Source organism: Lutzomyia longipalpis, chromosome 3 (genome assembly GCF_024334085.1).
Source record: "Lutzomyia longipalpis isolate SR_M1_2022 chromosome 3, ASM2433408v1".
Lineage (NCBI taxonomy): Eukaryota > Metazoa > Arthropoda > Insecta > Diptera > Psychodidae > Lutzomyia > Lutzomyia longipalpis.
In genome coordinates, this window is record NC_074709.1 from 28008477 (window position 1) to 28023610 (window position 15134).

Genomic DNA, 15134 nt, shown 5'->3' on the forward strand with positions numbered 1-15134 from the left:
TTTAATACTTTCGCTGAAGAAAACTTAAAAATCTTAAATTTTTCATAGGAAACTTTAAGTTTTTTCTTAAAGAATCTTAAGAAAATTTATGAAAGCTTTATACATTCTTAAGAAAATTTAAGTCTTTTTTAAGGAAACTTAAGTCTATCTGACATAGTGCAGCCATTATATTTTCTTGAATTTTAATTTAATTCATGTCAATTTCTAGAAATATTCCTTATTAGTTGTTTAAAATTCCGAATATTTATATATTATTCGAACAGATAAACACCCCTTCACTCTCTATAAATATTATCTTTTTATCCGTAGAGGCACAGAAAGTTCTTATCGAATTAATTTTATTAAATAAATGGATTTTTTCTTACCTTTCTGGTCGCTCTGAAGTTGATCTTTTAATTATTTTTGAATCAATAAAAATAAGAAAAAATCAGGATTTTAAGAATAGTTGGAAATTTTCTCAAAAGTCTGCCGTCAAAATTGTTTAAAAAAGACAATTTTTAACCGAAATTCTTGCAATTTCGAATAAGAAGTTCTAAAATTCTTCCTTTAGTCAAATCCGTTTTAATTTTCTAAAAAAAAAAACTCTTCTTCATCATAAAATTTTGTCCTTTATTTTCCTTACAATCTGCAATATATATGTATAATTATGTATAATGCTTTGACTACATCAAAAATTGTTTTTTTTTTGCGTTTTGGATGCAATGATGTAACAAATTCAACAATATAATCAATATAATCGACTATGTCATCATCACGAGATTGAATTGGCTCTTTTTTGGAGCTGATTTAGGGCCTCAGGCTGGCTGATTAATTAAACTCTATTTAATCTTCTTTTCTTCTTTTTTTTTAGTTAGCAAAGGGCGCGTGTAAATGCTTTTTTAGTTTTATTTGTTTTTGTAGTGAGTATGCAACGGATTCCTTTTGTTTGGTGAGATTCTTTCCCTGCTTTGTTGTGCGCATTCCCTTCCGCGTGGGCGTGCGTGGGCTACTTCTTCTTCTCATTTTATTCAGCACGACTGTTAGACTACATAAAGCTGAGAATTATGTCGCGAACACTAACGTACGTGCCCGCAACGAGGCCCACAATGCCAAAGATAATTAGGGCGATATCGCGGTAGAGAACGAAGCGACACGGGCCGAGTTTATCTGGCCACAGCACGCAGATCTCCATGATGGCGGGAAAGGCCAGCCCCAGGGCGGACAGGCAGAGTGCTCCAAAGAGGGAGATAAAGAGCCCCAAACGCGGGATGGCCACAGCCAGGAGGAATGTCATGATCACCACCACAATACGCGTTACAAATTCCATCATGAGCTTCTTCGGGGAGTCCTCGAAGCGCTTCAGGAGGTACTGATTCCAGATTATCTCCACGGGAACGTAGCACTGCAGCCCGTATGAGATGAAGATGGCAACGGCGAAGATTATTGTGATGGCTTGGGCAGTTCTTTGAGGAGCAAAAGAAGAAAAAAAGCTCAAATTCATTGAAATTCTTTTACTTTTTTTTAAGACTATTTTGAAGAGAAAGTTTTTAATAAAAAATTTAAAGTATGAATTGTTCATTAAAAATGATTTCTGAGAGATTTTGAAAATGAGAGGAAAGATTAAAAATTTCATTTAATTTGGTTACTGAAAAAATCCTTTCTTCATTAGAACAGAATAAAAATAATTTAAAGAGGCCAAAAACTTTCGTTAAAATAAAATAAAAGAGATTTTTTTTATTTCTTTTTTAACAATAAAAAACTCATATTGTTTAAATTATGAATATTTTTAATTTATTAATTACTTTTTATTAATCCAGATTTGTCCAGAAATATTTTTTTATTTATTTTTCACGATGTCTGATTTCGAGATCGTCTAATATTCTATTTTCGTTCAAAATTCTTGAAATTTTGCACAAAAACGTTCTAAATCTCATCCTTTAATCAAATCCATTTGATTTTTTATGAAAAGAAACATTTATTATGCTGCATTTATGCACTCAAAGTTAACAAACTTTTCAATTAAATTACCTTACATATAGTTTGTCAGAACAGCATGAAAAGCATCCGAATAAATTCTCCCAAACATAAACTCAATTACTAAAATACAAAATCATTCATGCTGAAAAGTCGAACAACATTTAAGCTACAAACATACAAATTGGCCCAAATGTTGAAAGTGGATTAAAAATAAATTTATTTTGAGGTGGAAAATCAATAATTTTGTGTCCCTGGCTTCACTTCCTTTACTGTGAAAAGCTCCCTCCCCCAAAAAGCACGAATATTTTGTAAATCAATTCATGAAACAACTTTTTCCATGTTTTGTGCCAAGAATTTGGCCATTTTTCTCTTGAAAGTTTCTATTCGGGAGTTATTAAGAGTAGAGATTTTCTGGAAGATTAAACGGAAGAGAAGGAGGAGTTTCGTAGAGATAAAATACCAGATAATTCAACAAGTTTAAAAAGAAGCTGAAGGAAAGAAGCTTCCATTTGGTTAAAAGCCAAAAAAAAGGAAGAAAAGTGATAAACTTACGGTTCCATTTGCGGGATGTTGAGCGTTATGCTCCCTTTGGCATCTGTGCCGAACTTTAGGTAGCCAAGGAAGCCAATGATGGCGTACAGGATGGTAATGACGAACATTCCAATGTTGAGTACCCCAAAGTAGCCCCCAAAGTTCTTCGGGGTCTTCATGTTATTCTCCACGGCAATCACAACACCCACAGCTTCCAGGGCAAACAGTACAGTCCCAAAGAAGAGAGGAAACTTCCCGATAGGCGCCACAGCATCCCTGACACTTGGTCCCGGCATATCGTCCAGGATGTACGTTAGAATGAGCCCCAATCCAACGAAAGTGATGACATTGGCAAAGGACGAGAAAGGGGCGAGAAGTTTGAGATTCCGAATGCAATTGAGGCCAATTAGGGGCAGCAGGAGGATAAGCATGTGGAGCTTCACGTCAAAATCCACCCAGTAGTAGTCAACTAATTGCTTAATATTCGTCGCCACGAAGACAATGTACACACAGCAGATGCCCAATTGGTAGATTATGAGGAAAACATCCACAATGATTGCCGAGGCGCGAGCATACGGCCTTAGGGGCTTTGGACCCTGCTCCAGGGCTATTTGCATTGAAGCAGGAAATGTGAGGATTGGCAGGCGATTCCCTGAAAAACAGAAATTCCCATCAGAAGATCTTTTGATCAGAAAAATATTCTGCGTTTGGTCAAAAGAATATTTCTTTGAATACTCTTCTGATCAAGAGATTTAATCCATGAAAGCTCGTAAAAAATCCTCCAAGAATTTCCCACAAAAATTATTTATTTTCTTTAAAGCAAAAAAAATCCTATAAATACTTTTTCGACACAAATAAATATTATCCAAGAATTTAAATTTAGAACGCAAAGAGAGAGTTTTGGCACACTTTTGGCAAAAATTCTTCAAGAAGATTTCGTTGCAAATTGATGAATTTGGGGTAAATTCTAAAGCAATAAATATGTTTAGTTGAATAGACGATTGTCTGAATATATTCAAAAATGACTCATAAGAGACAAACTTGCTGCTTAAAAGATCATTTAAAAGCTTCGCGAAGAATGAGGCACAAGAATGATTGATATGAGACATTTGGGATTGAGTTATGTGTGCCGAAGAAAATTCTTCTCTCTTTCTCTCTCTTGTTAATCTCAATTAATATAACCAATATTTGCCATAGGGTGTCTCATCAATGAACGTATGAATAATTTGCAATTTAATTTTATTGTGAATAAAATTAAATTGAAGGGAAATTTAAGAGATGATTCGGTTAAAAATATATTCCAATTTTACAGTTTTTTAGAACTTTAGGTATTCTGTGAAGAAGAATTGAAAGATTTGAGTCTTGAAAAATTAGTACTAAATTTTAGAACTTTTAAATCAAAATGCATTGTTCATAAGAATGCACAAATTAAAGAGCAAGGGCCTAAAAAACTCTAAAATTCAAATCTAAAAAAGTTCTTTTTTGGTTATTTTGTTCTAAAAAAAATTTCAAATTCAGGATTCAGATCCTAAAAAGTACTAAATTAATCTCGGAAAAAGTTCAGCTGGAATCACTGGACTCTTATTATGTATGTTCCTATTGTACTAATTTTTATAACCTATGAGTTAAAAAAGAACGAATGCAAATCTTCTTTTACACGAATTATTAGAACATTTAGAACTCTTCTCAATCTTTTCAAAAAAAGAATAAAGAAAACTTAGTGATCCAGATTTTTTCTTCAAAGAAAGATTCCGAATATAGAAATTTAGAATTCTAGAAAAACTTTGCTTTTGCTCAGAGCGCTCAGAGCAAAATTCTGAATTATTCTTGCGGTTATTGAGATTAAAAATTCTTTGTTAAACACAGATTTATTATATATAAAAATCAATTGTGAGGATTAAAAATAGTTTATGTCCAGACTATCATGAGATTTTCTTTTCAAAAGTGTTCTAAAAATTTTAAATGGTTTTTTTTTTGTGAGTAATTTTAAATGGTAGGGGAGACCGGGGTAAAAAGAATCATTTTCGAATTTTCAAATGCCAATTTCTCCCAAGTTATAAATCGGAAAAATCGGAAAAAATTAGGGTAGAAAGCCCTATACACCTACAATTTTTGACAGTAATTTGGAGGTTATGTGATCAGTACTTTGGGAGTTAAAAAAGAAAATAAATTTTTGGCCCATTTCCCAAACTTGCGTATTGAGAAAAACGAGTTTTCCGAAGTTTTCCTTCAGCAATTTTCCAATCTGATAATTTTTCTCACTAGCTGGGTTACTTCAGAAAACGTTGCCAAGGTGTATTTTTCACTAACTTTTAATGATTTTTCTGAACAATTATTTGAATCAAAACATACCCCTTGGGGTAGATCGGGTCAACCCATGTAAATCATATGGGAGATCGAAATTTTTGACATATTTTCTATCCATTTGTTGCAAAATGGCGTGTTTGAGAAAATCGCAAAATTCTCTGTTTTAGTGCGTATAAAAGTGAAATTCCTTGTCGCGGATCAAAAGGTGAGAAGTTTAGCTATCAACTACTATCAATCTCTCAGGCGGAAAATCATTGGAAATGTCGGAAAATTCGACCGACTTTATTTAGCCAACTGGTGACTATATTTACCCGCCGCGTTTAAAAAAAGTCAGAAGCGGAAGGGTTCAGAAAAAGCTCGAAAACTCATATTTCCCGTGGAGATAGAGAAAAGTGGTCTGAGACAAAGTTGTAGGCAAGAAAATTTCCTATAAGAATGACCTATCGAGGAAATTTTCTTGCCCTTGGGGAATCCTGCAGATAAGGATTTATGCAAATTGACTTTTTTTACCCCGGTCTCCCCTATTGAAATGCCTTTTATTGCATCAATTAATTAAAGAATTTAACCATTTTTTCTATTTTTCTAATAATAATAATGATAAGATAAAAATAAGCAGAAATTAAACATTTTAAATGATGTTTAGGAATTTTCTAGATTTTTAAACCATTCTCGAAAAGTTTTCTACCTCTAAAAAATATTTAAAGATTTTTAATCACCTCAAAATTTTCTATAAAAGTTAATTCTCAACTGAAATTCTTGAAATTTTGTTTACAATGTTTTAAAACTCTTCATTGAACTGAAACAATTCAATTTTTTTGAAAATGTGATCTTTTTTTGTCCCATTTCTATGTTAAAAATGAAATTTTTCTGAGGGCAAATTTGAGTTAAAATTATTTACGACAACCTCTTTCCCCAGTTTCCCTTAAAAAGATTCTAATTTCCCCCTTCAAGTGTAGGTACTTACTTTTGCAAATAATATATTGAGTGCGTACGAGAATGTGGAGGCAGTAGGTGCAGAGGGCCCCAATAATGATGGTATTGATGAAACCTGAAACGTATCCTGAGTTGGCGAAAGCTTCGGGCATGGCTAAGATACCCGTGCCGAGGGATCCCTTGAGGATGTGCACCAAGGTCTCCATATTCGATGTGGGATGAGGCACATTCCGGTGCAAATGGGGGTCATAGTCCTCCGAGCTGAGGGGTGCACTCTCCCCATCTTCGTGATGGACTGAATTACTGCAATTTCCCCACACACACACACTCCCCCGCAATTACTCGAATATTCTTAGATAGATAGATTGAGGAGAATCTAGGGCATGCGATACTTACTTGTAGGCGCCCTTCTCTCCATCCCCGACCAATTGCAAATTAACTCCTTCTTCGCGCGTCTCCTTTGGCGAACTCATCCTGCTGCTGCACTAATTTCTTCCTTCTTCTGGGCGGGAGCTCTTTCTCTCTCTGCGTCCCAGATCCGCGTCAATTGGCAGCCAACTGAACGAGAAGATCATGAATGAAATTAGTTGCATGGAGGGAAAAATGAAGAGCAATCAGCGGTCAAATAAATCGTTAAATTAGCATAAATTGAAATGTACATTGAAGGCGTCAAGAAATGGAAAACTTATTGCATTTCCATCCGCATTTTCTCCCTCCGTTCCTCTCTCGAATTCTTTCCTATCTTCGCCCCATTCAATGAGGCAACATTGTTGCACCACTGTGGGGCCAAAGGGGCCACACAGAATCGAAAGAATTTTCGGTAGTGCTGCGACAAAGTGCGCAAATGAAGCGAAAAGAGCGAGATAAAGTTTCACACAAAATTGAGAAAAAAAAATTCTCTCAATTCCCAACAATTGAGCACGCAATGCGCAAGTGGCTTTTCACTTTGCCCCCATCGTTGGGCAAGATAATTCCTCACCAGAGCAATAAGATCGTTTGATCTTGATCTTCTGATCTCTTTATGTGAAATGTTATGATTATATTTTTTCCCGCGCGATAATGTGCACGAAAGCTTCTGTTTTGCCACAAAATTCCTCTGAATTCAATTTTTAAATTAACATGGGTGCTGGGAGAGATTCTCAAGCCAGACGTCTGGAAGGTGTTGATTTTTGAAATAAATTAAAATTGAATTAAATAAACAAAGTTGGAATGCTCAGAGATTTATTTTTAAAAATATTTTCGTTACATTTGAGCTTTCAAATTCAGCTTCTGTGAGCTTTGCTCTTGATCTTCCGCCCCTTTTGAGCTTTTCCTTTTGAACTTTAATCGCTCGCGCGCCCAATTGAACGAATAATAATAAAATGAAATTCAACGACGTCATGAAAAAGTGGTTTGTAAATTAAATTCTTGGCACTGAACACACCCTCCGAAAAATGTTCTAATCCACGTGTTGGATTAAACAACAAACTGCGACAAAGTGCTGCGTGAATAAGTTGAAGTGAATTGGCATTGAGAGCCCACACAGTTATTAAACTACAGAAAAGGGTCAGTGATTTATTTAAGCTTCATTTAAACGTTTCCTAATTCTATTTTTGGGGGAAAAACGTTAGAATTAGATTGGGTTTGTTCTGTTAAGAATTATTTGTTCGTTAGAGGCATAGACGGAGAGTTTTTGAGTGTCTAAATTACATTAAAAGATTAAGATTCTTAAAAGGAATTGACAGTTAAAAAGATATTTTTAAATAGATAAAGAAACGTCAAACGTTAGAAAAATATCTTAATAAAATTATCATGATAAATAAAATTGGACAACATTTTAAAGTTAGTCATTTAGAATAAATTTCAAACGATACAAAAGAAGACATTAAACGTTATAAAATAAACGTCAATCTTTGAACTAGGAAATGAACGTTTAAATATAAAAGGAACAAGTTCAGAGAAAAGAAACGTCAAATATCAGAAAAGAATCTTCATTATGTTAAAAAGAAAAAAAAACGTTAGGAATAAAAAAAAAGTTTGAACATTTTAAAATAAGTACGTTAGAACAAACTTCAAACGAAATAAAAGAAAACGTCAAACGTTTTAAAAAGAAAGTCAATATTTGAAAAAGAAACGAAAAAAGCTAGAAATGGAATGTTAAAATTTAAAAGAAATATCAACCATAATAAAATTTCAATATCAGAATTACACAAATAAATTCATTAAAAAAAACTTCTAATTACAATTCATACCAACTTCTGACAATTAATTTCTACAATTCTACCAACTTTTTGGTAGATATTTGAAAATTAAATTTTTGGATTAATTTTGCTTCTAAAATATTTTATTTAAAACTGTCGTTATTTCATTTTTCAACGATTGACAGTTACTTTTGAACGTTTGACATTTGAAAATCGGTTTTTAAATTTTTTTAAAGTTATTTTCAGCATTAAAATAACTTATTTCAGTCAGAATTGTATGTATTTTTAGATTATTTAGACACTCACACAGTTTAGACAATGTCATGAGAGCTCTGGAAGCCTCAAAATGACTAAACTCCTTTTACACAGATGTACCCAAAATTCTCCAAAAAAATCAATTCTCAATTTAAAATTTCTCTAAATCTTCTTCTCAAACTGAATTAAATCAATTTTCTTATTTAAAAGAAAAACTTCTTACAGCATTTTTATTAAATCTCAGCTTCAACACAGATTAAAAATCCACAATTTTAGTAAACACACGAGGAGGGAATTCAGCTTGAGAGATTAAGTGGCTTCACTTGCACAGCTCAAATAGCTCGTCATGACGCTCACATAATAATTTTTCTCTTCATCTAATCCAAACAACATCTATATTTTATTATCTGACTCTCCTCTATTGCTAGATTATAACTCTCATTACACATCTTAATGCATATTTCTGTGTGGAAGGTCACAAATGCACTTAAAATTTCTTCTTAAAATCCCCTTTTTGTTGTTTAGTCAAAATTTAATTTCTTACGGCCTTTTGCGCGCTCTAAATTCTCTGTGATTTGCATGCTCATTGCTCATTGCTTTTGTCTCTTCTTCTTTTGTAAATAATTCTTTCCCCGCGTGATGGTTTTATGTGGACAATGTAAAAAGAAAGAAAAAGAGCGCCCCTTTTGCATTATTAAATATGTATGTAGGTATGATAGTTAGGGTTGGGTTGCCAGACACGTTTTTTGTGCATTTCGCACGACTTCCGAGACGAAGAAGAAGAATTTTTAGCAATAGGTTGAGAAGTGCAGGCAATGGGTCAATTTTCAAACGTGCGCAGATATAAATAAAACTCGAAGGAAAATTAATTGAATTGACCAGTTGAGTGAAAATTGCTCTTAAAAAAAGCATTCAGAGGCTATATACAACAAAGAGCGAGATGTTGAGAATAAATGGGATAACATTGCGTATTTCCGGTGGCTTCGTACTGCCATTTAATCCGCGCGCTCTCTGGGTGGATTGTTATGTAATTCCAATCACTTTCTCACTCCTCTATTCCTTCTCTTAATGCAGAAAATCCACACTCAAAAGGCTTCTTCTTCGTCGTTCATCATTCTCATCTACTTTGAACGAATTGAGAGACATTTCCCACACACTTTTCACCATGAAGAAAAAACTCTGTTTTTTATATTACTTCTTAGCACTCAAAGTTGAGGAAAAAAGGCGCACAGACAGAAATAATCTCTCGGAAAAACTTTCACAACAATTTTCCGAGGATTTTCTCTTTTTTTTCTCTAAATTATTGAGAAATTCCTCCGAAGAAGGAAAATCCAGCACTTAAAGTATTTTTTTTGCCCTACCAGACGCTAGACTTCCTCCCCAGAGTCTGCCAAAAGAATCCTTTTTTTCTACGCTGCAACCTCCTCCTTTTCCCTGGGCTGGGGTTCCAGGAGAAAATTCTGTGTAGGAAATTAAAGGAAAATATTCTTCTTTCCACACACACAGCCGTACACTTCACATGCGGACCGCGAAATGCTCACACCCCGAAGTTGGGAGTCAGAATGCTCAATGCTGGGTCTTTCAGAGAACGGTGTGTGTGCAACCGCCAATGTTACATCACATGCACGCGTGAGTACATTCGCGCTTTTTTTCTTCTCACAAAACGGGCGCGTTTTTCTTGTGCAAACTGTCCACGTCCCACTTTTGCAGACTTACTGGCGTGAAAAACTTTTACTACATACATACATATTTCTCCCGTGTTTGTAGCTTTTCGGCGTCAATGAAACATGTTCATGCGCAACAAAAAAGCTCCCCAGGCTGGGAGAAGAACAGACAGGTGCAAAAATGTCCCTTTAGTGGAAGCATTGAAGCTTCATAGAGATGATTAAGACTCAAGGATAGAGGAAAAATTTTAGAGGGAAGACTTTGCAGTTATAAAAATAAGTCGTTAAAAGTTAGAAAAATTTCAAATTTTAAAAAAGAAACGTCAAAAATTACAGAAAAAACGTCAAAAGTTAAAGATAAATGTCGAACGGATAAAAAGAAACGTCTAACGTAAGAAATGGACTACAAAACTCAAAACAATAGTTAGGTATATAATTTTTTTTTCAAATGTTTTAATAAGACGTTAAAAAATGCCATAAAACGTTAGAAAAGAAATGTCAAATTTTTTAAAGATTAAATTCTTTTAATCTCCATATTATTAATTCAAATTTCGCCATTATATTTCAAACACATCTTTACAACTGAACTGTCTGCAAAATTGCAAAAAAATCTTAAATTAAAAAAAAAAAAGAAATTCCTAAGTAAGAAAATTAACTTCTCAAGCACGAAGTTTGTGCAAAAGCAATAAAAACACTTGAACATTTTTATGACCCACGTCTTTTTTTTTAAATTGTTTCAAAAAATAAATCTTTTTATCCATTTATTTTTCTCTTTTTTAGCTGTGATTCTTTCGAAGAAAAGAATATTTAATTCTGTGTCATAGACAATCTCTCGATCCAATTTGCAACAAGAATTGAAGGAATTCGTGAAATAGAAAAATCGTGCAGTAAATTTAATTTCTTTTCCTCCAAACTTAAAAAAAAACATATTTTACGATTTTTATAGTCAGTTTTGAAGACGAACTTATTGTAACTGTAACAATGGAAGGTGCACTAAAGATTTCTCTAATTGTTTTCCTGATTTTCTTTGTTCAACAATTTGGTGAGAAGTTTTTTTCTTTAATTTTTTTGTCAATGAAATAAAGGAATTTTTGATAAAAGTGAATTTTTCTGCAGGTTCAATATCAGCAAGGCCTAATCCTTCCCCTTTGCTCAACGGATGTACGTAGTTACATTATTTAGTTAAAATCTTTTTAAAGTTTATTTTCTTTTAGCTTTCGTTTTTGATGCTATATTAACTGCATTGGGACGAGCGGTACGTATAATAATTTTAACAAAAACTTCGAATAAAAAAGAAAATATTAATTTTCCTTTATTTATCAAGTTACGAGGCCAATAATAGGAGAAGAAAATCAGGAATGGAGATTTCTTTTCAAAATGGCGATGATGACAAACTTTGGGATGAAGCAAAAAGGATTTATCGGACAGATCGTAGCGTTATTTCATCAAATTTTAATTTTTGAATGAGTCGAATGAGTAAAAAAACGTTATAATAAAATATTTCTTGCTTAAAATAAACTTTTAATTACATTATCCACGAAATGAGAAGTGAGGTTAATATAAATTAATTTTAAACAGCATACTAAGCAAAGTAAAGTAAAAAAAACAACTTGATGTATATTCAACCACCCCCTCCACCACAAGAGGGGGAAACAAAACATTTATTTCCTTTATTTCCTTCATATGTGCAATAATTATCAATAATCGACAAGTTTTTTAACAGACTTCTGGGAATGGTGGTCCCGTGAGCTGGAGCGTCGACTTCTGCGTGAACGTGATCGCCTTGCCCGTCTGCTGCGACTCGCGCTCCTACTTCTGCGGTAACGGCTGTGACTTTCACGAGAACGCCCACGCGAACGTCTTCGGCTGCGCGATCGTTCCCGATGGCGCCGTACGCGGTCTTCGGAGCGTCTTCGACTCCCCGAACGCTCTCGATCGCGACTTTGAGCCTTCTCGCGTGGTACTCGCGCCTCATCGTCATCATTTGCGGGGGAGCGCGATTGAGATCGACTCCTGCTACTCGAAGGAGTTCCGTATTTGTGACGAAGTTCTCTTTGCCTACAAAAAATCGGTAAGAAAACGTTCCTTAAACGTTCTACTTCCTGAAAACTTCTAGCTGAAGAAGTTAGTCTATTGATCTGTTGAAGTTAGAACTGCTAAGAAGAAGAAGAATCAGTACTGCTGCCTTAATTGGCCAAAAAGCTAGGACTTTTCATTGTATTCAAAGTATTCATTGGTTGTTCGCTCAACTCTCTCATTCTTCTTTTTCATTTGAATATCAAAGTCAAGACTAGTCTAGAGTGCAGCCTGCTTTGAATTTTTTTTTCAGAACCTTCCTTACCTCCTTCGTAGCCTGAGAGCTAATTCCCGCATCTCATCATCGCGCTCCTGTTGCTGCTGAATTTGCCTTTCAGTCCGCTCAATTTCAGCCTTTTTGTCGGCTTTGACTGCAAAAACAAAATATTTAAACTTCATAAAAGAGACAGCGCTCTCGCACGTTGCATGTGTGTGAGCAAGACAAGGCTATTCCTCATCGTTGTTGTGAGTCTCCAAAGGATTCATAAAATCAAATCTTACATTGTTTGTTGAGCAGAATCTGCATTTTGCGTTTTAGACGATCCCTCGGATTCAGCGATCCACTGGAAACCTGCAAAATTAACTTGTAGTTAGTTCTTTTCTCAAATTGGGGGCTCTTTGGAGGTGCTCCAGTTCACATGAAGCTCCCCCTGCTGAATATGTGTCAACAACAAAGCAAATAGAGCTGAAAGTATCAAGTTTTGGTGCAAAAAGAAATCCCTGCAAATCCTTAAATCATGAGAATTTATGGGAGTTTTCTTTGGACAGGTGGTTAAGGTATTTGGAAGGTTCTTTTTTTTCATGACCGAAGACAAGGCTGTAAATTGAATAATTCTTACTGACTTTGGTCTCAGTTGCAGTTGCTTTACCAACGAATGTGTTTGTTGTATTTGTTGCTGCTCTGCTTGTTCTGTGAGAAATTAGGAGAGAGTAGTTAGTTCTGATAGCAGGACAGTTGTTGTGGATCGGAAGTTTGGTTCTTACGAGCTAGAATCATTGCCGGATTTACTCTCCCCACCATCCGTTGCATCGGAATCACTTGAGGAGGATGAAGTTCGATCCTCACGACGTCTTCCGTAGTAGCGTTTTATAGGCACTTCTGGTGGTGGCTGAACTTCCACAGTAGGGATGGGTTTTTCCTTTGGTGGCTCTGCGGGCGTTGCAGGAACTCCAGAAAGCGTTGGAGGAATAAGTGCAGGCGTTGCAGGTAAAAGTGGAACGGTTGCAATTGTTGGAGCAGCTTTAACAGGAGACTTGCTGGGAAGTTTCCGCACTGTTGGGATACTTTTCCTCCTTTCAGGAGACGGTGAAGACGTGGAGGAAGATGATGAGGATTGTCTCTTAGCTGTGGCAGATGAAGATGAGGTAGATGATGAGGAAGAAGACGAAGAGTAGCGTCTTTTCCGTCGGGAGTAGTGAGATGAAGATGATGACGAAGATCTCCGGCGTCGACGATTGCGCGATGATCGGTTCCTCCTTCCGCTGGATCTGGAGCTACTTCTTGATCTTCGACTCCTGTACGGTGGAGAGTTGTACCGTCTCCTGCGGGATCTACTCCTGGATCTGCTATACCGTCTACTCCTGCCGCGTGATCTGCTCCTACTTCTGTGCACTGAATTAGTTCGTTGATACCGAACGGGCTTCCCGACGTACTCCACCTGCCCACCTGCTGGTGCCTGCTTTGATGATCCCATATTATTCATTGCCTTCAACCTATCCAGGTTCTGCTTCACCTTCTCAGCGTGCGTGAGTGGCCTTCCGGCGTCCAGAAGTGCTCCCAGCGTTGATGCCTGATCCACCTTCCCCTGAACGCCTTCTTTGATGTTCCTATTGAAGTTTATGGAGATCTTTGAGTGCGGCTGTAACTCATCTTCTCCTCCAAATGAGGTTATGTACGTGATCTTTCCGGAATTAACCGGAGACGGAGAACGGGATTCATCACTGTTCTCATTCTTATCACTCGCTTCCTTGAGGGTTTTCTCTTCCGGAGCTGCATAGCTTGGGGGACTGAAGGGGCGCCTTGTTAGCTTCTTATCCCTCTGCGCACGACGCTCACGACGACTCTTCCTCCCGCTGAACATAATCTTCTCCTGCTCCTCCTCCTTTGCCAGCCGTAGGGCATCAGCTTCGTCGGCATCCTTGGTGAGGAAGGAGTAGAAGTCATTACTCTTCATCCCATAATTCCTTCCGTATTCATTCAATTCATGCGCCTGGGCTGTATCCAGTTTGCTTATATCGATGGAAACATCCATATCCAGCTCACTGTCCGATGAATCCTGTTCCGGAGGTGCTGCACTGACAGTTTGGAGTGTTTCCGTGAAGTTTGGCGGCGCAGGATCACTCTCTTCGTACGTATAGCCAATTGTTGCGCCTCCTGTCTTCTTCTTCACAGCCGCCTTCTCGGCCTCAATTTGCGCATTAGCCCCAAATTGTTCCTCCAAATACAACTGATGCAGGTACTTCTCCTCCGAGATTCCCAGGAAGTCATTTTGCGCCAGAATCCGGTACCTTTCGTAGTTTGCCTGCCGCTCATCGGCGCTAACTTCATCGGATTCATCATTTTTACTCAATTGCGCCGGAATATAGTCCAGGTGGGCCCTTCCGTCGAATCTATCAATCATTATCTCCTGATGTCCCTGCCATGGCATCCTGAAATGAGCCCCAAAATACCCCAAATTAGCTTCAAAAAAATTCCTTCCGGGAGTTTCTTCTTCTTTTTCGCTAAAAAATCTCTGAATGAAAAGAATTTTCTTCTCATCAATATCACTTGCATGATAGCGGGGCTGTCTCCTGCGGCCGCAACACTCGGATCCAGATGAATTTTGCACTTCCGCCCATGAAGCTGGAGGAATTGCGTTGGATCAGCTCTCTGTGGGGACAACGAACACATCCGGGGGTTAGAAAAATGGGGGCAAAGAAGGATTGGGAGGGGCTTTGAGAGACAATTGCTAAGCTTACGATTCTCTCATAGAAATCCTGCCGCCGCTCAGCTCGTTTCCTGTAATCCACGAGCATTCCGCGAATCTTTCTCTCCTGCTTCCGTGCTTCATGCCACATACTTCCGGGCAGACTTCTTGGACACAATAAACAACTTTCTTGGCCCGGGAAATTCACTAAAAATCGTTTTGAAAATGAGAGAGAAAAAATTCAACACGCCTCCTTTTCTTCTTCTTACGCGAGCTATCAAACTTTCAGCCGTTTGTAAGTTAATTTGAATTTTTACTAACTGGCA

General features: G+C 36.7%; 2 protein-coding genes across 3 annotated transcripts; both read right to left on the reverse strand.

The window, feature by feature from the left end:
* Positions 1-585: 585 nt before the first annotated feature.
* On the reverse strand, positions 586-9902 carry LOC129793624 (proton-coupled amino acid transporter-like protein CG1139). The gene is made up of 5 exons (XM_055833783.1): positions 9524-9902; positions 6124-6285; positions 5759-6030; positions 2509-3139; positions 586-1442 (listed from the first exon to the last, which is right to left on the reverse strand). Exons 2-5 carry the CDS (start codon positions 6198-6200, stop codon positions 1025-1027), a joined length of 1398 nt encoding a protein of 465 aa, XP_055689758.1. The 5' UTR covers positions 6201-6285; positions 9524-9902; the 3' UTR covers positions 586-1024.
* Positions 9903-11444: 1542 nt separating this feature from the next.
* On the reverse strand, positions 11445-15087 carry LOC129793615 (CLK4-associating serine/arginine rich protein-like). Of its 2 annotated transcripts, XM_055833765.1 has the most exons (7): positions 14861-15087; positions 14674-14771; positions 12887-14551; positions 12746-12812; positions 12404-12473; positions 12168-12273; positions 11445-11884 (listed from the first exon to the last, which is right to left on the reverse strand). In XM_055833765.1, the coding sequence occupies exons 1-7, from the start codon at positions 14957-14959 to the stop codon at positions 11524-11526; spliced, it is 2466 nt and encodes an 821-aa protein (XP_055689740.1). In that variant the 5' UTR covers positions 14960-15087; the 3' UTR covers positions 11445-11523. The 2 variants fall into 2 exon arrangements, with proteins under 2 accessions (XP_055689740.1, XP_055689741.1); XM_055833766.1 differs by lacking the exon at positions 11445-11884 and having other exon boundaries at positions 12175-12273; positions 12742-12812; positions 14861-15074.
* Between the last annotated feature and the right edge of the window lie 47 nt (positions 15088-15134).